This window comes from Anser cygnoides, chromosome W, assembly GCF_040182565.1.
Source record: "Anser cygnoides isolate HZ-2024a breed goose chromosome W, Taihu_goose_T2T_genome, whole genome shotgun sequence".
In the NCBI taxonomy this organism is placed as follows: Eukaryota; Metazoa; Chordata; class Aves; order Anseriformes; family Anatidae; genus Anser; species Anser cygnoides.
Window position 1 is genome coordinate 8,362,508 of NC_089911.1, and position 20,705 is coordinate 8,383,212.

Below are 20,705 nucleotides of genomic sequence, written 5' to 3' on the forward strand. Positions count from 1 at the left end.
GGGGCCTGGAACCTGGTTTTGGGGGGGGTGCACTTGGGGGGGCTGGAGCTTTTTTGGGGGGGGTCCCCTTTTGGGGGGGGGGCTGCCATGGGGGGGGGGGCGTCTGGAGCCTGTACTGGGGGGGGGGCACGGGGGGGGGGGGGGCAGCTCGATTTTCTTGGGGGGGGGAATAGGGGGGCTGGGGCCTGTTTTGGGGGGGGGCATCCCCTGGGGGGGGGGCTGGAGCCTGTTTTTTGGGGGGGGGGGGGGCGCTTATGGGGGGGTGTGGGGCCTCTTTTGGGGCCCCCTCGCCTCCTGGGGGGGGGTTTGGGGGGGTCCTGAAGACCCCCCCCCCCCCCGAGGAGGGGGCCCCCCCCCCCCCCCCCCGGCCTTCCCCCGCAGCCCGCCTGGCCCCGCCCCTCCAGCCCGCATGGCCACGCCCCCCGAGGGGGCGGGCCCTTTCGCCCGCTCGCCCTCCTGATAGGCCGTCCCTTCTTTGATTGGCACCCTTGCCACGCCCCCTTCCGTGCGGCCCGCCGCCATTGGTTCTCCCGCCCGACGCTTCAGCCTATAGGGAAGCGGGGAAGCCGTTGGCGCCTCCCCGCCCTCCGCGGAAGGGTTCGGCCAATGGGGAGGCGAGACTCCCCTTGCGTCTTGAGTGACGGCGCTGCTGACCAATAGGAAGCGTTCCTTGCGGGCGGGGCGGGCTCTCGCATCGCGGTAGGCGTGTCCTCGGCCTCGCCCCGCCCTCTCCCTCCATAAACACCGCGGAGCGTTGACGGCCCTTCCGCTCAGCCAATGGGCGAGCAGATCGGCCTTGACTGACAGCTCGGCGCGGAGGCGGGGCCTCGCGGGCCCTCTCCCCGCCTTCCCCCCTCCACCAATCGGCGCGCGGCGTCGCGTGACTGACGCGCGTCTAGACCAACGGGCGCGCGGCGCGGGGGCGGGCCCGGCCGCCGGGGCGGTAGAGGCGGACGCAGGGCGCCCGCCGCCATCTTGGATGCCGCGGAGACGGAGGCGGCGGCGCCAGAGGGGGAGGGGGCGGCGAGCGGAGCGAGCGGCGGCGCTGTCGCGATAGTCGGCGCGACAGGCGGCGGGAGGCGACCCCCCCGCCGGGTCCGGGCCCCCCAGGAGCCTCCGGTGAGGGGCGGGGGTGGGGGAGGGGCGGGGGGGAGGGGAAGGCCACGGGGAGGGGGGGAGGGGGTGGGGGAGGGGCCCTGTGGGGACCGGGGGGTGGGGGAGGGGCTCTATAGGGGGCGGGGGGGCTATAGGGGGAGGGGGAGGGGCTGTAGGGGGAGGGGGTGGGGTTATGGGGAGGGGGAGGCGCCTATAGGGAGGGGGAGGGGCACCTATAGGGGCGGGGGGTGGGGGTGGGGGTCTATAGGGGCACCTATAGGGGCGGGGGAAGCTATAGGGGTGGGAGGGGTGGGGGAGGTACCTATAGGGAGGGGGAGGGGCTCCTATAGGGGCAGGGGGGAGGGAAGCGATGGGGGGGCTAAAGGGGGATGGGGTTGGCACCTATAGGGGTGGGGGGGCAGCTACGGGGGGGCTATAGGGGCAGGGGGGCACCTGTAGGGATGGGGGGCACCTATAGAGGTGGGGGAGGCAGGCCTTGGGGGTGGAGAGTTACCTATAGGGATTGGGGGGGGGGGGCATCTATAGGGGTGAGGGGGTACCTGTAGGGATGGGGGGGGTAGCTATAGGGGTGGGGGTGGGGGAGGCACCTATAGGGGCAGGGGGGTGGGTCTATAGGGGGGAGGTACGTATAGGGGTGGGGGAGTAACTGTAGGGGTTGGGGGGAGGTACGTATAGGGCAGGGGGGTCAACTATAGGGATGGGGGGAACCTATAGGAGCAGGCCTATAGGGCAAGGGGGACGCATGGGGGTGGGCCTATAGGGGCAGGGTGTGGATCTATAGGGGTAGGCCTATAAGGATTGGAGGGGGAGGTGCCTATAGGGGCCGTTCTGTAGGGATGGGGGGGAAGAGGCACCTATAGGGCCGGGGGGCAGCTAAAGGGGCAGGCCTATAGGGACGGAGTGGGGGGAACCTATAGGGGCAGGTGTATAGGGACAGGAGAGGGGAGGAGATACTTATAGGGATGGGGGAACCTATAGGGATAGGGGAGAGAGGTACCTATAGGGGAGAGCCTATAGGGCTGGGGGGCAGCTATAGGGGTGGGCCTATAGGGTCAGGGGGGTACCTGTAGAGGGGAGAGCCTATAGGGATGGGGAGAGGGGGATCAGGGGAACCTATAGGAGCTATAGGGACAGTTCTTATAGGGATGGGGAGGATTTGGGGGGGTTCTATAGGTGTCCACCCCCTATAGCCGCAGCACCCAGTGCTGCGGGGGCTGCGGGAATGTACGGACCCCATAGGGGCAGACCCCCGGGGGGAGAGGTGGGCATCTATGGGCACTGTAAGGGCATGGGGGGGCATCTATAGGTGCTGTAGGAGCCGGGGGTGGCACCTATGGGCACTGTAGGGGCCGGGGGTGGGGGGCATCTATGGGCGCTATCAGGGCTGGGGGGGCACCTATGGATGCTATAAGGAGCAGGGGGGCACCTATAGGTGCTATAGGAGCCAGGGGTGTGGTGTGGTTGGATACCTATGGGTGCTATAGGGGCTGGGGGGGTGGGACGGGGACCTATGGGTGCTATAAGGACTGGGGAAGGGGGCACCTATAGGTGCTATAGGGGCTGGGGGAGCACCTATGGGTGCTTTAGGGGCTGGGGTGGATGGGATGGGGACCTATGGGTGCGATAAGGACCGGGGGGGGGCACCTATAGGTGCTATAGGGGCTGCGGGGGGCACCTATGGGTGCTTTAGGGGCTGGGGGGACGGGACGGGGACCTATGGGTGCTATAGGGGCTGGGGGGGATGGGGACCTATGGGTGCTATAAGGACCGGGGGGGGGCACCTATAGGTGCTATAGGAGCTGTGGGGTGGCACCTATGGGCGCTTTAGGGGCTGGGGGGACAAGATGGGGATCTATGGGTGCTATAGGGGCTGGGGGGGGCACCTATAGGTGCTATAGGGGCCGGGGGGGTCTCTGACGCGCTGTCCCGCAGAGGTGCCCCCCCGAAGTGATGCCGAGAGCCCCCGCTAGGCCCCACCATGGCAGACAAGAGGAAGCTGCAAGGTAAGGGGGGTTTAATTACCCTAACGAGGGGCTAATTGCCCTAACGAGGCGGTAATTAACTTAATGAAGGGGGTAATTAACCTGATGGGGGGGTTAATTACCCTAATTGGGGGCGTCCTAACGAGGGGGGGCCCCCGCTCTGTCCCTCCCCAGGCGAGATCGACCGCTGCCTGAAGAAGGTGTCGGAGGGCGTGGAGCAGTTCGAGGACATCTGGCAGAAGGTAACGGGGGGCTCCCCCCCCCCCAAAATCCCCCCCCCCCCCCAAAATCCCCCCCCACCCCCATTTGTGTCCCCCCCTCACCCATTTGTGCCCCCCCCCCATTTTTTTGCCCCCCCTCCCCATTTTTTTGCTCCCCCCAGCTCCACAATGCGGCCAACGCCAACCAGAAGGAGAAGTACGAGGCCGACCTCAAGAAGGAGATCAAAAAGCTGCAGGTAAGGGGGGAAACCCCCTGAAAACGACCCGGGGGGTCCCAAAATTTAGGGACCCCCCCCAAATTAATTAATTAACCCCCAAAATAATTAATTAACCCCCCCCCGCAGAGGCTGAGGGACCAGATCAAGACGTGGGTGGCGTCCAACGAGATCAAGGACAAGCGGCAGCTCATCGACAACCGCAAGCTGATCGAGACGGTACCGGGGGGGGGTATTAAAAACGGGGGGGGGGCTCCGGGGTAATTTGGGGGTGTTGTGGGGGGGGGCACGCCTTCTGACGGCCCCCCCGCAGCAAATGGAGAGGTTCAAGGTGGTGGAGCGCGAGACGAAGACGAAGGCGTACTCCAAGGAGGGGCTGGGGCTGGCGCAGAAGGTCGACCCGGCCCAGAAGGAGAAGGAGGAGGTCGGCCAGTGGCTGACGGTGAGCCGGGGGGCCGCAGAGCCCCCCCCCCCCACTTTAATTAACCCCCCCCCCTTTAATTAACCCCCCCCCCGCTTTAATTAACACCCCCCGTTTCAATTAAACCCCCACCACTTTTATTAACCCCTTCCCATTTCTATTAAAAAACGCCCTCCTTTTATTAACCGCCCCCCCCAGTCTTATTAACCCCCCATTTTAATGACCCCCCCTCAATTTTAATTAATCCCTTCCCATTTTAATTAACTCTTCCCCGCTTTTATTAATCCTCTGCCATTTTTATTCACTCCTTTCATTTTAATGAACACCCCCAATTTTAATTAACCCCCATTTTAATTATCCCCCCAACTTTTATTAGCCCCCTCCCATTTTAACTAACCCCCCACCAGCTTAGTTAACCCCCCTCTCTTTTTAGCCCCCTGGCTTTAATTAACCCTCCTGCTTTTATGAACCCCCCCACTTTTCTTAACCCCCCCCCATTTTAATTAACCCCCTACACTTTCATGAACCCCCCCATTTGTTCACCCCCCCGTCCGCTTTTATTAACCCCCTCATTTTAGTCAACCCCCCCCATTTTATTTAACCCCCTACACTTTCATGAACCCCTCCCCGCATTTATTCACCCCCCCACACTTCTGTGACCCCCCCATTTTAATCACCCCCCCGTACCTTAATTATTCCCCCCATTTTAAGTAATTTCCCCCACCTTTATGCACCCCCCACTTTTATTAATCCCCTACTCTTTTATTAACTCCGCGCAGTTTTATGAACCCCCCATATTCATTCACACCACCCCTCCACACTTTTATGACCCCCCGTTTTAATTACCCCCCGTACTTTAATTAACCCCCCCGTTTTAAGTAATTTCCCCCACCTTTATGAACCCCCAGTTTTATTAACCCCTTACACTTCTATGAACTCCCTACTCTTTTAATAACCCCCCAAATTCATTCACCCCCCCCCCACGTTTATGACCCCCCATTTTAATCACCCCCCGTACTTTAATTAACCCCCCATTTTAAACAATTTCCCCCACCTTTATGAACCCCCCCACTTTTACTAATCCCCTTCTCTTTTATTAACTCCGTACTCTTTTCATGACCCCCCCAAATTTATTCACCCCCCTCCCACGTTTATGACCCCCCCATTTTAATCACCCCCCCGTACGTTAATTAACCCCCCCATTTTAAGTAACTTCCCCCACCTTTATGCACCCCCTACACTTTTATTAACCCCCTACAGTTTCATGACCCCCTCCCACATTCATTCACCCCCCTCCCACTTTCATGCCCCCCCCATTTTAATCACCCCCCGTACTTTAATTAACCCCCCCCGTTTTTATCCCCCCCCCCCCAGAACACCATCGACACCCTCAACATGCAGGTGGATCAGTTCGAGAGCGAGGTGGAGTCGCTGTCGGTGCAGACCCGCAAGAAAAAAGGCGACAAAGACGTGAGCCCGCCCCGAAAACCCCTTGGCTGGGGGGGGGGGCTAGGATTGCCCCCGGCCCCCCCGGCCCTAAAACCGCCCCCCCTGCAGAAGCAGGACCGCATCGAGGGGCTGAAGCGGCACATCGAGAAGCACCGGTACCACGTGCGGATGCTGGAGACCATCCTGCGCATGCTGGACAACGACTCCATCCTGGTGGACGCCATCCGCAAGATCAAGGACGACGTCGAGTACTACGTGGACTCCTCGCAGGACCCCGACTTCGAGGAGAACGAGTTCCTCTACGACGACCTGGACCTCGAGGACATTCGTAAGGGGGGTTTGGGGGGGCTGGGAGGTGGTTTTGGGGGGTTTGGGGGGCGTTTAGAGAGGGGGTTTGGGGCGGCTTTGGGGGCTTTTGGCTTTGGGGTTTTGGACTTGGAGGAGAAAGAGTTCCTCTACGACGACCTGGACCTCGAGGACATTCGTAAGGGGGGGGTTTGGGGGGGGCTGGGGGGGGCGTTTGGGGCTTTTAGGGGCGTTTGGGGTGGCTTTGGGGGCTTTTGGGGTGGCTTTGGGGGTCTTGGGGCGGCTTTGGGGGCTTTTTGGCTTTGGGGCTTTTGGACTTGGAGGAGAACGAGTTCCTCTGCGACGACCTGGACCTCGAGGACATTTGTAAGGGGGGGGTTTTGGGGGGCGTTTGGGGCTTTTAGGGGGCGTTTGGGGCGGCTTTGGGGGTCTTGGGGCGGCTTTTGGGCTTTTGGACTTGGAAGAGCTTGGGGACCTCGAGGACATTCGTAAGGGGTGTTTGGGGCGGCTTTGGGGTCTTTTGGCTTTGGGGCTTTCTGGACTTGGAGGAGAACGAGTGCCTCTGCGACGACCTGGACCTCGAGGACATTCGTAGGGGGGGTTTGGGGGGCTTGGAAGGGTTTTGGGGGTGTTGGAGGCTTTTAGGGGGCGTTTGGGGCGGCTTTGGGGCGGCTTTTTGGCTTTGGGGCTTTTGGACTTGGAGGAGAACGAGTTCCTCTACGACGAACGGAACCTCGAGGACATTCGTAAGGGGGGGTTTGGGGGGCTTGGGGGCTTTTAGGGGGCTTTTGGGGCGGCTTTTAGGGGGCATTTGGGGTGGCTTTGGGGGTCTTGGGGCGGCTTTGGGGGTTTTTGGCTTTGGGGTTTTTGGACTTGGAGGAGAACAAGTTCCTCTACGACGACCTGGACCTCGAGGACATTCGTAAGGGGGGTTGGGGGGCTTGGGGGTTTTGGGGGCTTTTGGGGCGGCTTTGGGGCAGCTTTTGGGGTGGCTTTGGGGCGGCTTTGGGGGCTTTTGGCTTTGGGGTTTCTGGACTTGGAGGAGAACAAGTTCCTCTACGACGACCTGGACCTCGAGGACATTCGTAAGAGAGGGTTTTGGGGGTTTTTGGGGAGCTTTTGGGTTGCCTTTGGGGTTTTTGGTTTTGGTTTTGAGGCTTTTGGTTTTGGGGTTTTGGGGGGTCTTTGGGGTGGCTTTTGGGGGTCTTTGGTTTTGGGGCTTTTGGGGCGGCTCTGGGGGCTTTGGGGGCAGCTCTGGGGGCTTTTTGGGGTGGCTTTGGGGGCTTTTGGGACGGCTCTGGGGTTTTGGGGAGGTTTTGGGGTTTTCTGCGAAGGGGGTGCTGACGTGCCCCCGTCCCGTCCTGCAGCGCAGGCGCTGGTGGCCACGTCCCCGCCCAGCCACAGCCACATGGAGGACGAGATCTTCAACCAGTCGAGCAGCACGCCCACCTCCACCACCTCCAGCTCCCCCATCCCGCCCAGCCCTGCCAACTGCACCACGGTGAGGGGGCCCCGAAACCCCCCGAGTCTCCCCCACATCCCCCCGAGTCGTCACCCCAATCCCCGGCCCCAAACTTCCCGGTTTTCCCCCTTTTTCCCCCCAGAAATCCTCATTTATCTCCCCTTTATCCTCTAATTTCCTCTAACTTCCTCCCTAAGTTCCCCCAAAAACCTCCCCAAAACCTCCTAATTCTCCCCATTTTCCTGATGTTCCCCCTCCGAGTCGTCACCCCGATCCCCAGCCCCAAACTTCCCGGTTTTCCCCCCTTTTTCCCCCTTTTTCCCCCCAGATCTTCTCATTTCCCCCCTTTATCCTCTAATTTCCTCCAAACTTCCTCCCTAAGTTCCCCCAAAAACCTCCCAAAATCTCCTAATTCTCCCCATTTTCCTGATATTCCCCCCCCCCGAGTCGTCACCCTGATCCCCATCCCCAAACTTCCCGGTTTTCCCCCAGATCTCCTCATTTTCCCCCCAGATCTCCTCATTTTCCCTCTCTTCATCCTCTAATTTTCCCCCAAATCCTCCCGAAATTCCCCCAAAACCTCCTAATTCCCCCATTTTTATGATCCCCACCCCCCAAAATCGCCTCCTCCATCCCCGGCCCCAAACTTCCCGGTTTTCCCCCCAGTTTCCCCCAGATCTCCTCCTTTCCCCCCTTTATCCTCTAATTTCCCCCAATTCCTCCCTAAGTTCCCCCAAAACTTCCCAATTCTCCCCATTTCCCTGATAATCCTCTCCCAATTTCCTCCAATTTCCCCCCAAAACACCCCCGATTTCCCCCACCCCCCTGAAAATACCCCCTAATTCCCCCAAACGCCCTGAATTCCCCCAAAACACCCCCCGATTCCCCCAATTTCCCCCTCCAACCCCCCCCAATTCCCCCAAAATGCCCCCAATTTCCCCCAAACCTTCCCATTCCCCCCCAATTCCCCCTCAGCCCCCCCAAAGCCCCGTATTTCCCCCCAACCCCCCCCAATTGCCCCCAAAATGCCCCGATTCCCCCATTTCCCCCTCACCCCCCCCCCCCCCCAAAATGCCCCCAATTTCCCCAAAACCTTCCCATTCCCCCCAACCCCCCCCCCCAATTCCCCCTCAATCCCCCCCAAACGTCCCCAATTCCCCCCAAACGCCCCCCGATTCCCCCCCCCCCCTCACCGCCCCCCCCCCCAAATTCCCCCCAAACGCCCCCCCCCCCCAACCCCCCAAACCTTCCCATTCCCCCCAAAATGCCCCCAAACACCCCCCCCCCCACCCCCCCCAACTCCCCCAATTCCCCCCCCCCACCCCCCCCCCAAACCCCCCAAACGTCCCCAATTCCCCCTAAACGCCCCCCCGATTCCCCTATTTCCCCCTCACCGCCCCCAATTCCCCCAAAATGCCCCCACCCCCCCCCCCCAATTTCCCCCAAACCTTCCCATTCCCCCCAAATTCCCCCAAAACGCCCCCCAATTCCCCCTCAACCCCCCCAAACCCCCCCCCCCCCCCCCAAACCCCCCAATTCCCCAAACGCCCCCCAATTCCCTCCAACCCCCTCACCGCCCCCACCCCCAAAATGCCCCAATTTCCCCCCCCCCCAAACCTTCCCATTCCCCCCAAATTCCCCAAAACGCCCCCCCAGTTCCCCCTCAACCCCCCAAAACCCCATATTTCCCCCAAAATGCCCCCCAACCCCCCCAAACCCCCCCCGATTCCCCCCCCCCAACCCCCTCCAATTCCCCCCAACCCCCCCATTCCGCCCCCAACCCCCCCAATTTTCCCAAAACCCCTCAATTTCCCCCCAAAATAACCCCCCCCCCCACCTCCCTTGTGTGCCCCCCCAGGAGAACTCGGAGGACGACAAGAAGCGGGGGCGCTCCACCGACAGCGAGGTCAGCCAGGTACGGGGGGGGCACGCACCGGGGGGGGTCCGGGGGTCATAGGGGGTCTGGGGGGGTCACGGGGTGGGGTGGGGGTCACTGGATGGGGGGTGTTTCCTAATAACCCCCCCCCCCCCCAAATTTTTCTCCCCGCAGTCTCCGGCCAAGAACGGCTCCAAGGGGCTCCACGCCCCCCCCACCACGCGCCCCCCCCGCCGCCGCCGCCCCCAGCTTCCCGCTGGGCCCCCCGCGCCCACCCCCCCCTGGGGAACGGCCCCAACAACGGGGGGGGCACGGCCTCGGGGGGGGCGGCGGCGGCGGCGCTGGGAGCGGCTCCGGGGGGGGGCCCTGCCGTAGCCGGGGGGGCGGCGCGCGGGGGTTGGGGGGGGGGCCGGGGGGCTCCGCGCACCCCCCCCCCGGCACCCCCACCCCCTACGCCCAGGCCGTGGCCCCCCGGCCCCCCCCAGCGCCGCCCAGCCCCGGCCCCCAGCGCCCAGCAGAGCGCCGGCAAGCAGAACGGGGCCACCAGTGAGTAGGGGGGGGGGGGGGGTGACCCCCACCCAAAGACCCCCCCCATCCTGTTAACCCCCCCAACCATTTCTGACCCCCCCCAACCGTTTTTAACCCCCTTCCGTTTCTGAACCCCCCAAAAATTTCTGACCCCCCCGATCCTTTCTGACCCCCCCAAACCATTTTTAACCCCCTATTTTTACCCCCCCATTTCTGACCCCCCCAAAAATTTCTGACCCCCCCCAAACAATTCTGACCCCCCCAACCATTTTTAACCCCCCTTCCATTTCTGACCCCCCCAAACCATTTTTGACCCCCCTATTTTTACCCCCCATTTCTGAACCCCCCGCCCCCCCCAAACATTTTCTGACCCCCCAAACATTTTCTGACCCCCCCATTTCTGAACCCCCGACCCCCCCAAACATTTTCTGACCCCCCCAAACATTTCTGACCCCCCCATTTTTGTCTCCCCCATTTCTGACCCCCCAAAACACTTCCAACCCCCCAAACAATTCTGCCCCCCCCCCATTTCTGACCCCCCCAAACAATTCTGACCCCCCGATCCTTTCTGACCCCCCCCCAAACCATTTCTGACCCCCCCAACCCCCCCAACCCATTAACCCCCCCATTTCTGACCCCCCCCCCCCATTTCTGACCCCCCCCCCCCAGGTTACAGCTCGGTGGTCGCCGACAGCTCCGCGGAGCCATCGCTGGGGGGGGCGCCCAGCCCCTGCCCCCCCCGCCCAGCCACAGCGCGGCCCCGTGAGTACCTGGGGGGGGGCACAACCCCGCCCCCCCCACGACCCCTAATTAGGTTATTTTAATTGGGGGGGGGGGGTGTAATGCGACCCCATAAGGAATTTTTGCCTGGGGGGGGGGGGGTGGGTCCCAATTAATTTAATTAGCACATCCTGATTGAGGGGGGGGCATAATTTGGGATGGGGGGGGCAGAACAATTAATAACCCCCGTAATTAGTGGGGGGGGGGCCCTGGGGCTGCCCTCTTTGTGCCCCCCCCAATATTTGTGGACCCCACAGAAACTCACCCCCCCCCCTTTTTTCCCCCCCCCCGTTTTCTCCCCTTCCCCCAATTTATCCCCCCCCCCCAATTTTTCTCTCATTTTTCCTCTTTCTCCCCATTTTTTCTCTACCCCCCAATTTTTTTCTCCCATTTTTCCTTTTTCTCCCCAATTTTTTAACCCCCCCCATTCCCCCCCCATTTTTCATTTTTCTCCCCAATCTTTTCTCCCCAAATTTCCCCCCCATTTTTTCTCCCCCCCCAATTTTTTTCTCCATTTTTTATCTCCCCCCTTTTTTCCTTTTTCTCCCCATTTTTCCTCCCCCCATTTTCCTTTTTCTCCCCATTTCCCCCCCCCCCAAATTTTTTTTCTCTCCCCAATTTTCTTGCCCCCCCCCCCAATTTTATCTCCCCATTTTTCCTCTTTCTCCCCCAATTTTTTCTCCCCCCTCCCCAATTCTCCCCCCCCCCTTTTTCTCTCCCCCCCCCCCCCCCAGGAAGGAGCCCAGCGGCCCCCCGCGCCCCCCAGCTCGGCGGTGGGGGGGGGCCCCGGCCTGCTGGTGCCGCTGGGCGCCAACCCCCCCCCAGCTCGCCCACCCCCAGCTTCGCCGAGCCCAAGGGGGCGCAGCCGCTGCTCAACGGCCCCCCCGTTCAGCACCACCCCGGAGATCAAGGTGAGGGAGGGGCCCTTAATTGGGGGGGGGGGTTACTGGGGAAGGGGGGGCACACTGGGGGGGGGGGCTGCTTCTCCTGCTCCTTGCTGATGTTTGTCCCCCCCCTTTTTGTCTCCCCCTTTTTGCCCCCCCCTTTTGCCCCCCTTTCTATCACCGCTCCCCCTGATTTTTGTGCCCCCCCCCCCCCAATTTTGTGCCGCCCCCCCTTAATTTCTGGCTTCCCGTCCCCCCCATCTCTTGCCTTCCCCCCCCCCAATTTTTCTTCCCCCCCCCCAATTTCTGTGCCCCCCTTGACTCGTGCCCCCCCTTTTAACTCCTGCCCCCCTCCTCTCTTACCCCCCCACCCCAATCACCCCCCATTAAACCCCTTGTCCTAATTGCCCCCTGACCCCCCGTTTGCCCCTGACCCCCCAATTTGACCATTTCCCATCTCACCCCCCGTACCCCCCCTCAACCCCCCCACCCCCATTTTACCCCCCCATACCCCCCACCCACTTTTTGCCCCCCATTTGCCCGTTTCCCCCCATTCCCCCCACCCCCCTTTCTGCCCCCCATTTTACCCCCTATTCCCTCCCTCACCCCCCCGTACCCCCCCTTTCTGCCCCCCTTTCTGCCCCCTTTCTGCCCCCCCTTTCTGCCCCCATTTTACCCCCGTACCCCCCCTTTTACCCCCCACCCCCCATTTTGCCCCCCATTTGCCCCCATTTCCCCCCCCCCCCAACTCCCCCCCCCCCCAACTCCCCCCCAACTCCCCCCCACCCCCCCCCCCCACCCCCTTTTTTGCCCCCCCCCCCCATTTATTATCGCCCCCCCCCCATTTATTATCGCCCCCCCCCCCATTTATTATCGCCCCCAGCCCCCGGAGCCCCTGGGCACCCTCAAGTCCATGGCCGAGCGCGCCGCCATCGGCTCCGGCTTGGACGACGCCGTCCCCCCTGCACCTCCCCGAGCGCGGTAAGGCCCCCCCCGGCCCCCCAAAACCCCGCGGGGGGGCCCCCGGCTCCCTCGCCCCCCCCCCCCCGAGCTGCTGCCCCTGCGGCCCCCCCCCCAAAAAAAACCACCTGGAGGGGGGGGCCACCACCCCCAGCCCCCCCAAAACCTCCGCAGGGGGGGCCTGGCTCCCTCACCTCCCCCTGCCCCCCCCCCAAAAACCCCGGGGGGGCCCCAGCCCCCTGACCCCCCACCGTACCCCTCCCCGAGCTGCTGCTCCCCCAACCCCCCTCCCAAAACTACCCCGGGGTCCCCCCGAGCTGCTGCTGCCTGGCGCCCCCCCCCCAAAACCCCCCCCCCCCCAGACCACCCCAGGGGGTCCCCCTTGCTCCCTTGGCCCCCCACCCCCCCCCCAAAAAAACACCCCAGGGGGGCCCCCCATCTCCCTCACCCCCCCCCCCCCCCAAAATCCCGGGGGCCCCCCAGCCCCCCCCAGAGCTGCTGCTGCCCGGCGCCCCCCCCCCCCCCCAAAAAAAAAACCCCGGGGGGGCCCCCAAGTCCCTCACCCCCCCCCCCCGTCCCCCCCCAAAAAAAACCAGGGGGGCCCCCCTGCCCCTCACCCCCCCCCGTCCCCCCCCCAGAGCTGCTGCTGCCCGGCGCCCCCGGCCCCCCGCCGCCCCCCCCCCGGGGGGGCTGGGGCTGGCGGAGGTGAGCATCCCCGCTGTCGCTGGGGGTCTGCCCGCTCCCGTCCCCCCCCAAGGAGCAGCTGCTGCCAGCAGGCCATGGAGGAGGCCGCCTGGCACCCGCCGCCGCCCTCCGACTCCGAGAGGATCAGGTATCAATGGGGGGGGCATTTTGGGGTCGGGGGAGGTGAGCATCCCGCTGTCGCTGGGGGATTTTGCCCGCTGGGGCCCGTGCCCCTCTCCAAGGAGCAGCTCTACCAGCAGGCCATGGGAGGAGGCCGCCTGGCACCACATGCCGCACCCCTCCGACTCCGAGAGGATCAGGTATCGGGCCGGGGGGGCATTTTGGGGTCGGGGGCATTTTGGGGGTCCTGGGGGTCCTGGGGGTTACAGGGGGTCTTGGGGGGATTTGAGGGGATTTGGGGGAGGTTTGGGATGGGATGTGGATGCTTGGCACCACATGCCGCACCCCTCCGACTCCGAGAGGATCAGGTATGGGCCGGGGGGCATTTTGGGGTCGGGGGGGCATTTTGGGGTCCTGGGGGGGTCCCAGGGGGGTCTTGGGGGGTTACGGGGGGTTTTGGGGGGGTTTGGGGGAGGTTTGGGGGGATTTGGGATGGGATGTGGATGCCTGGCACCGCATGCCGCACCCCTCCGACTCCGAGAGGATCAGGTATGGGCTGGGGGGGCCGGGGGGGCATTTTGGGGGGGGGGGCATTTTGGGGTCTGGGGGGGCAGGGGTCCTGGGGGGGTCCCAGGGGGTTATGGGGGGTCTTGGGGGGATTTGAGGGGGATTTGGGGGAGGTTTGGGATGGGATGTGGATGCTTGGCACCACATGCCGCACCCCTCCGACTCCGAGAGGATCAGGTATGGGCTGGGGGGCCGGGGGGGCATTTTGGGGTCGGGGGGGGGCATTTTGGGGACCTGGGGGGTCTTGGGGGGTCCTGGGGGGTTACAGGGGGTTATGGGGGGTTATGGGGGGTTTTGGGGGGATTTGGGGGAGGTTTGGGGTGGGATGTGGATGCCTGGCACCACATGCCGCACCCCTCCGACTCCGAGAGGATCAGGTATCGCCGGGGGGGGCATTTTGGGGTCGGGGGGGTCATTTTGGGGGTCCTGGGGGGTTACAGGGGGTTTTGGGAGGATTTGGGGGAGGTTTGGGGGGGATTTGGGGTGGGAGGAGGCCGCCTGGCACCACATGCCGCACCCCTCCGACTCCGAGAGGGTCAGGTATCAATGGGGGGGGGGCATTTTGGGGTCGGGGGGGCATTTTGGGGGGTCCTGGGGGTCTGGCCCGGGCTCCTCGTGCCCCGCGTGTTTCACGTTTATTTTTTTCCCTTTTTTTCCCTTTTTCTCTTCCCCTTCTTCTCCCTCCCCTTTCCTTTCCCCCTTTTTCCCCCCAATTTCCCCCTTTCCCTCCCTCTTCCCCCCGTTTCCCAATTTCCCCCTTTTTACCCCCACTTCCCCCATTTCCCAATTTCTCCTTTTTCCCCCCATTCCCCCCTTTTTCTGCCAATTTCCCCCTTCCCCCCCATTTCCCAATTCCCTTTTTCCCTCCTTTCCCCCCTTTTTCCCAATTTCCCCCATTTCCCCCCCCCCCAATTCCCCCCTTTCCCCCCTTTCCAAAATCCCCCTTTTTCCCCTCATTCCCTTATTTCCCCCAATTTCCTCCTTTTTTCCCAAATCCCCCCTTCCCCCCATTTCCCTCTTTTTCCCCCATTTCCCATATTTCCCCTTTTTCCCAAACTCCCCCTTTTTCCCCCCGTTCCCCTCCAAATCCCCCTTTTTTCCCCATTTCCCCCTTTTTCCCCCAATTTCCCCTTTCCCAAATCCCCCTTTCCCCCCTTTTTCCCAATTTCCCCCATTTCCCAATTCCCTTTTTTCCCCTCTTTCCCCCCTTTTCCCCCTTTCCCCCCATTCCCCCTTTCCCCCGATTTCCCAATTTCTCCCTTTTCCCCCCATTTCTTTGTTTCCCTGTTTTTTTCCCAATTATTTCCCCCTTTTTCCCCCAATTTCCTCCTTTTTTCCCAAATCCCCCCTTCCCCCCCATTTCCCCATTTCCCCCCCCTTTTCCCCCCATTTCCCCCTTTTTCCCCCCATTTCCCCCTTTTTCCCCCCAATTTTCCCCCTTCCCCCCTCCCCCCTTTCCCCACTCCCCCTTTTTCCCCCCGTTCCCTTGTTGCCCCCAATTCCCCCCTTTTTCCCCCAATTCCCCCATTCCCCCCCCCCCCCCCCCCCCCAGGCAGTACCTGCCCCGCAACCCGTGCCCGACCCCCCCGTACCACCACCAGATGCCCCCCCCCCGCACTCGGACACGGTGGAGTTCTACCAGCGCCTCTCCACCGAGACGCTCTTCTTCATCTTCTACTACCTGGAGGTACCGCGGGGGGCCCCGGACCCCCCGGGACCCCCCCTCCGGACCCCCCGGACCCCCCGGGACCCCCGGACCCCCCTCAACCTCTGACCCCCCCCCCGACCCCACAGCCCCCAGCAGCTCCTGGGGGAAACCCAGGTTTGGGGGGGGGGATCCCTATTGGGGGGCACAAATCCCCGTGGGGGGGGGTCTTTGGGGTCGGGGGGGGTCTTTGGGGTGTGGGGGGGTCTTTGGGGTGTGTGGGGGTCTTTGGGGTCGGGGGGTCCCCCCGGGGGTGTCCTTGGGGTTTTGGGGGCCCCCACCCCGTAGCACGTCTCCCTGTTCCCTCCAGCCCCAATCTATGGGGCTGTGCCCCCCAAGTGTGGGGCAGGCCCGGGGGGTCCGGGGGTCCCGAAAGGGGGGTGCTGAGCCCCTGCTGCCCCCCAGGGCACCAAGGCGCAGTACCTGGCGGCCAAGGCCCTGAAGAAGCAGTCGTGGCGCTTCCACACCAAGTACATGATGTGGTTCCAGCGGCACGAGGAGCCCAAGACCATCACCGACGAGTTCGAGCAGGTGGGGGCCCCCCGGGAATCCCCCCCCCCCAAAATCCCCCCCCCTCACCCCCCCCCCCCCCCCAAAATCCCCCCCCTTTTCCCCATATCCCCTTTTCCCTGCGTCCCTTTTTCCCCCAAATCCTCCCGTTTTCCCCCAAACCTCGTCTCTCCGTCCCCCTCCCCGCCCCCCCCATTTTGTGCCCCCCTCCCCAAAATGCCCCCCCCCCCTGCACCCCCAGGGCCCCCCTCCCCAAAATTCTCCCCTTTTCCCCCAAAATTCTCCCCCTCCCCAAAATCCCCCCCCACCTTCCCCCCCCCCCAGAAATCCCCCTTTCCCCCAAACCCTCCCCCTTTTCCCCCCAAATCCCCCACTCCCCCCCTCCGTGCCCCCCATTTTGTGCCCCCCCAACCCCCCCCTCCCCAAAATCCCCCCACTGCACCCCCAGCTCCCCCCCCCCCCAAAATCCCCCCCCAAAAAATCCCCCCCCAAAATCCCCCCCTTTCCCCCCAACCCTCCCCTTTCCCCCCAACCCTTTCCCTTCCCCCCTCCCCACCCCCCCCCCAACTTCACCCCCCCCCCCAAATCTTTTCCGTGGGGGCCCCCCGGTGACCCCCCCGCGCCCCCCAGGGCACCTACATCTACTTCGACTACGAGAAGTGGGGCCAGCGGAAGAAGGAGGGCTTCACCTTCGAGTACCGCTACCTCGAGGACCGCGACCTGCAGTGACGTGGGGGGGCGACCCCCCTCTGTGCCCCCCCCCCAAAAAAAAAGCCCCCCCCCGCATGCCATTCCCCGGGGGGGGGGGCCCAAACCAGCAGCCCCCGGCCCCAGCTGGGCTGAGAGCCTGGGGGGAGGAGGGTGGGGGGGGGGGGGCAGCATCAGCACCCCCTGGATTTTTTTTTGGGGGGGGGGGGGATATGGGGGGGGGGTATTTCCTGCAGCCCCCCCTATTTTTGTGTGTCCCCCCCCCCCCCCGCGGCGGTTTAAGATATTTTTCGTAAGCCTATTTTCATTTTTTTGGGGAAAATATTTATGAATAAATAGTTTTATATGGACGGGGTCGTCTCGCGCCCCCCCCTGCGAAAAAATTACCCCCCCTTCAATATTAACCCCCCCACTCCATCCTGCCCCCCTTAACCCCAAACCCCCATTTTTTTTACCCAACCCCCCTTTTACCCCAAACCTTTTTTTTTACCCCAACCCCCCTTTTTACCCCCCTTCCCTATCAACCCCCCACTCCATCCTGCCCCCCTTCCGTATCGACCCCCCCCAACTCCCCCCCTTTTGCCCCCCCAACCCCCCCCTTTTACTCCCCCCCCAACCCCCCCCTTTTCTCCCCCCCCAACCCCCCTTTCCCCCCCCCCCAACCCCCCCATTTCTCCCCCCCCCCCCAACCCCCCCTTTCCCCCCCCAACCCCCCCCCCCCCCCCAACCCCCCCCCCCCCCCCCAACCCCCCCTCTTTCTCCCCCCCCCCCCCCCCCCCCCCCCCCCCCCCCCCCCCCCAACCCCCCCCCCCCCCCCCCGACTCACAAAAAAGCTCCGCCTTTTTTTTTTTATTATTTATTTATTTTTATTTGGGGGGGGCCCCCCCGCCCCCCCCGCGCCAGCCGCGGGTTGAACTGGGAGTTGTAGGGGCGCCTCCGGTCGTCGGCCTCGTCCTGGGGGGGGTCGCCCCCGCCGCCGCCCCCCCTCCCCGCAGCCCCCCCAGCAGCGCCCGCGCCCGCGCCCTCGGCCGCCTCCCGCCGCAGCCGCTCCCCGCAGCGCCTCCAAGCTGGGGGGGGGCTTGCGGGGGGCGGGGACCCCCCCGGATTTTTTTCGGGGGGGGGGCCCCTTGCCCCCCCCCCCCCCCCCCAGCGCCCGGCGCACGGCGTTGAGGGGGTCCAGGGCTGCTTTGCGCTGCTCCTCGCGGCTCTGCCCCCCCCCCCGTCGTCGTGGGGGGGTCCCCGCGGGGTCCTCGGCGCGGGGGGCGCTGGTACCAGGGGGGCCGTCTGCGCCTCGGCCGCGCTCTGCCCCAGGTAGGTCAGCACGCCCAGCGCCCGCTCGCGGCGCTCCTGGGGGGGAGAATTAATGGGGGGGGGCACATAATTGGGGGGGGGGGCACATAAGGGGGGGCAAAAGGAATGGGGGGGGCAAAATAATTGGGGGGGCACAATAAGGGGGATCAGGAGTAAGGGGGGGTCACGGTAATGGGGGTTTGGGGAGAAGGGGGGGCACAATAATTGGGGGCACAGTAATTGGGGGGTCAGGAGGAATGGGGAGGGTCACGATAATTGGGGGTCACGATAATTGGGGGGGGTCACGATAATTGGGGGGAGCCAGAATTAAGGGGGGGGCAGGAGTAAGGGGGGGTCAGAATTAAGGGGGGTCGGGAGGAGGAATGGGGGGTCACAATAATTGGGGGGTCAGGAGTAGGGGGGTGGGAGTAATGGGGGTCACAATAATTGTGGGGGTCGGGGATAAGGGGGGGCAGAATTAAGAGGGGGCACAGTAATTGGGGGGGTTGGGAGTAAGGGGGGCCACAATAATGGGGGGCAGGAGTAAGGGGGGCGCAGGAATAATGGGGGGTCAATAATTGGGGCGGAATTAAGGGGGGGTCAGGAGTGGGGGGTCAGAATTATAAGGGGAGGGGGTCAAAAATGGGGGGTCAGCATTAAGGGTGGGGGTCAGAATATGGGGGGCAGAATAATTGGGGGGCGGAATTAAGGGGGTGGTCAGAGTAATGGGGGGTCTGGGGGGGGTCACAATAATTGGGGGGTCAGGAGTAAGGGGGGGTCGGAACTATAAGGGGAGGGGGTCATAAAAATGGGGGGGGGTCAGCGTTAAAGGTGGGGGGGGGTCAGAATAATCTGGGGGGGTCAGAATATTGGGGGGTCAGAATAATGGGGGGCACCATTAAGGGATGGGTCAGCATTAAGGGGGGGGTCGGTGTTAATGGGGGTCATAATGGGGGGGTCATAATTAATTGGGGGGGCAGAGGTAATTGGGAGGTCAAAATTAATTGGGGGGGCCAGAATTAATTGGGGGGGGGGGGGGGGGGGGGTCAGGCTTCTTGGAAGGGGTCCAACATTTGGGGGGGGTCTCTCTGGGTGCCCCCCCCCCCCAATTCAGCCCCCCCCCCCACCTGCTCCTGCCTCCGCTCCTCCTCGTGCTCGCGGTTGGGCCCCGTGCCCCCCCGGGGGGGCCGAACAGGGCGGGGGGGCGGGGGCTCCGGGCTGTGCCCCCCCCGCGCCCTCTTGCGCAGGAGCCGGGTCCGGGCCTGGGGGGGGAAAAAAAGTTGGGGGGGGGGGCAAAGGAGTGAGCCCCCCCCCCCCAATGGTTTCACCCATTATTTACATCCCCCCCCCCCATTATTCCCCCCCCCTCCATTTTTTTTGCCTCCTCCCCCCCAATTTTTTTACACCCCCCCGTTCCGTTCCCCCCCCCCCCCCTTTTGGGGCAAAATCGCCCTTTTTTCACCCGCCCCCTTATAAAGATGGTTTCACCCAATCCCCCCCCCCCATAACAATGGTTTGCTCCACCCCCTCCCCACGGTGGCTTCGCGGCCCCCGTCACGTGATCACGGAGCCCCGGGCAGAGCCGCGCGCATGCGCTGTTCTTCTCCAGCCCCCGCCACCGCCTTCTGCTTGCGCATGCGCACTGCACTCGCCTCCTGCTCGGCCAGCAGCGCCCGGGCTTCCCGTTTCTGCCGCTCGGCCTCGGCCGCCGCCTCGTCCCGCCGCACCCGCGCCACATTCTCCTTGCTGCGGACATGCCACGACTTCTTCGGGAGGATGTTCATGGCCGCTACCGTCGCCGGCCGCCGCCGGCCGCCAACTTCCACCTCCCCGCGCCGCGATTGGCTGCGCTGCCTCCTCCTGATTGGCTCTGCGGGCTCGGTCCCGCCTCCCCCGGGGAATGCTGGGAGTTGTAGTTTTCCCGCCTCGCCGCTCCCCGGGGCATCCTCGCGCCGCGATTGGCTGCGCTGCTGCCTCCTGATTGGCCCTGCATGTTCGGTTCCGCCTCCCCCGGGGTGTGATGGGAGTTGTAGTCTCGGGGGAGCCCCTCCTGTCGCCATGTTGGGTGCTGAGGCCAGTGCCCCCAGTCCTCCTGCCAGTGCCTCCCAGTGCCCCCAGTCCTCCTCCCAGTGCCCTCAGTCCTGCTCCCAGTACCTCCCAGTGCCCCATAGTCTAACTCCAACTGCCTCCCAGTGCCCCCAGTCCTCCTCCCAGTGCACCATCTTCCTCCCAGTGCCTCCCAGTGCCCCCAGTCCCAGTCAGTGCCTCCCAGTGCCCCATAATCGCCCTCCCAGTGCCCCCAGTCCTCCTCCCAGTGCCTCCCAGTCCTGCTCCCAGTGCCCCTTTGGAGGTCATTTTGGAGCATTTTGAGTCCTTCAGGTTCCAGTGTATTTCTCAGTCCTTCTCCCATTCGTGCGTCCCTCTGGAGTCCATTTTGTGCCTCCCAGTGTCCCTTGAGGGTCCGTTTGGGGTCAGTTTTCCTTCCAGTGGGGCTTTTCTCCTCACTTTAGAGTCCAGTTGGAGTGTTTTGTGTCCTTTGGGCGTCCGTTTGGGGTACTTTGCGTCCATTTTGGGGCATTTTCATCACTTTAGAGTCCAGTTGGGGCATTTTGTGTCCCTTTTGCGTCCATTTTAGGGCACTCTGGAGTCCTTTGGGGTCCATTTTGGGGCATTTTGGGGCATTTTGGGGTCCATTTTGGGTAGTTTTCATCCCTTTCCCATTTTGTGTCCAGTGATCTGTTTGGGGCCTTTGGAGTCCAGTGTTTTGTGTCCCTTGGGGGTCCATTTGGGGCATTTTGGAGTCCGTGAGTGCCATTTGAGGTATTTTGCCTCAGTTTGGGCGCGTTTTGTGTCCCTTGGGTGTCGGTTTCAGTCCCCTTCCCAGTGCCTCCCAGTGCCCCCAGTTGGGGTATTTTTGTGTC

General features: G+C 63.4%; 2 protein-coding genes across 2 annotated transcripts; one reads left to right on the forward strand and one right to left on the reverse strand.

The window, feature by feature from the left end:
* The first annotated feature begins 948 nt into the window (after positions 1-948).
* On the forward strand, positions 949-16,571 carry LOC136788598 (CCR4-NOT transcription complex subunit 3-like). Its single transcript, XM_066987161.1, is given in 22 exon segments — positions 949-1,119; positions 3,049-3,119; positions 3,273-3,340; positions 3,481-3,555; positions 3,664-3,753; positions 3,848-3,976; positions 5,330-5,425; positions 5,513-5,732; positions 7,078-7,211; positions 9,031-9,087; positions 9,223-9,357; positions 11,091-11,171; positions 11,174-11,241; positions 11,243-11,267; positions 12,124-12,221; positions 12,839-12,905; positions 12,977-13,150; positions 13,152-13,204; positions 15,124-15,175; positions 15,178-15,258; positions 15,682-15,807; positions 16,417-16,571. Coding segments are annotated over 21 exon segments (1,953 nt in total). The 5' UTR covers positions 949-1,119; positions 3,049-3,094; the 3' UTR covers positions 16,516-16,571.
* A 773-nt stretch (positions 16,572-17,344) lies between these two features.
* LOC136788756 (leukocyte receptor cluster member 1-like) lies at positions 17,345-20,076 on the reverse strand. The gene is given in 6 exon segments (XM_066987434.1): positions 17,345-17,545; positions 17,547-17,707; positions 17,709-17,775; positions 17,777-17,841; positions 18,912-19,046; positions 19,437-20,076. Coding segments are annotated over 6 exon segments (1,035 nt in total). The 5' UTR covers positions 19,845-20,076; the 3' UTR covers positions 17,345-17,346.
* Positions 20,077-20,705: the final 629 nt, after the last annotated feature.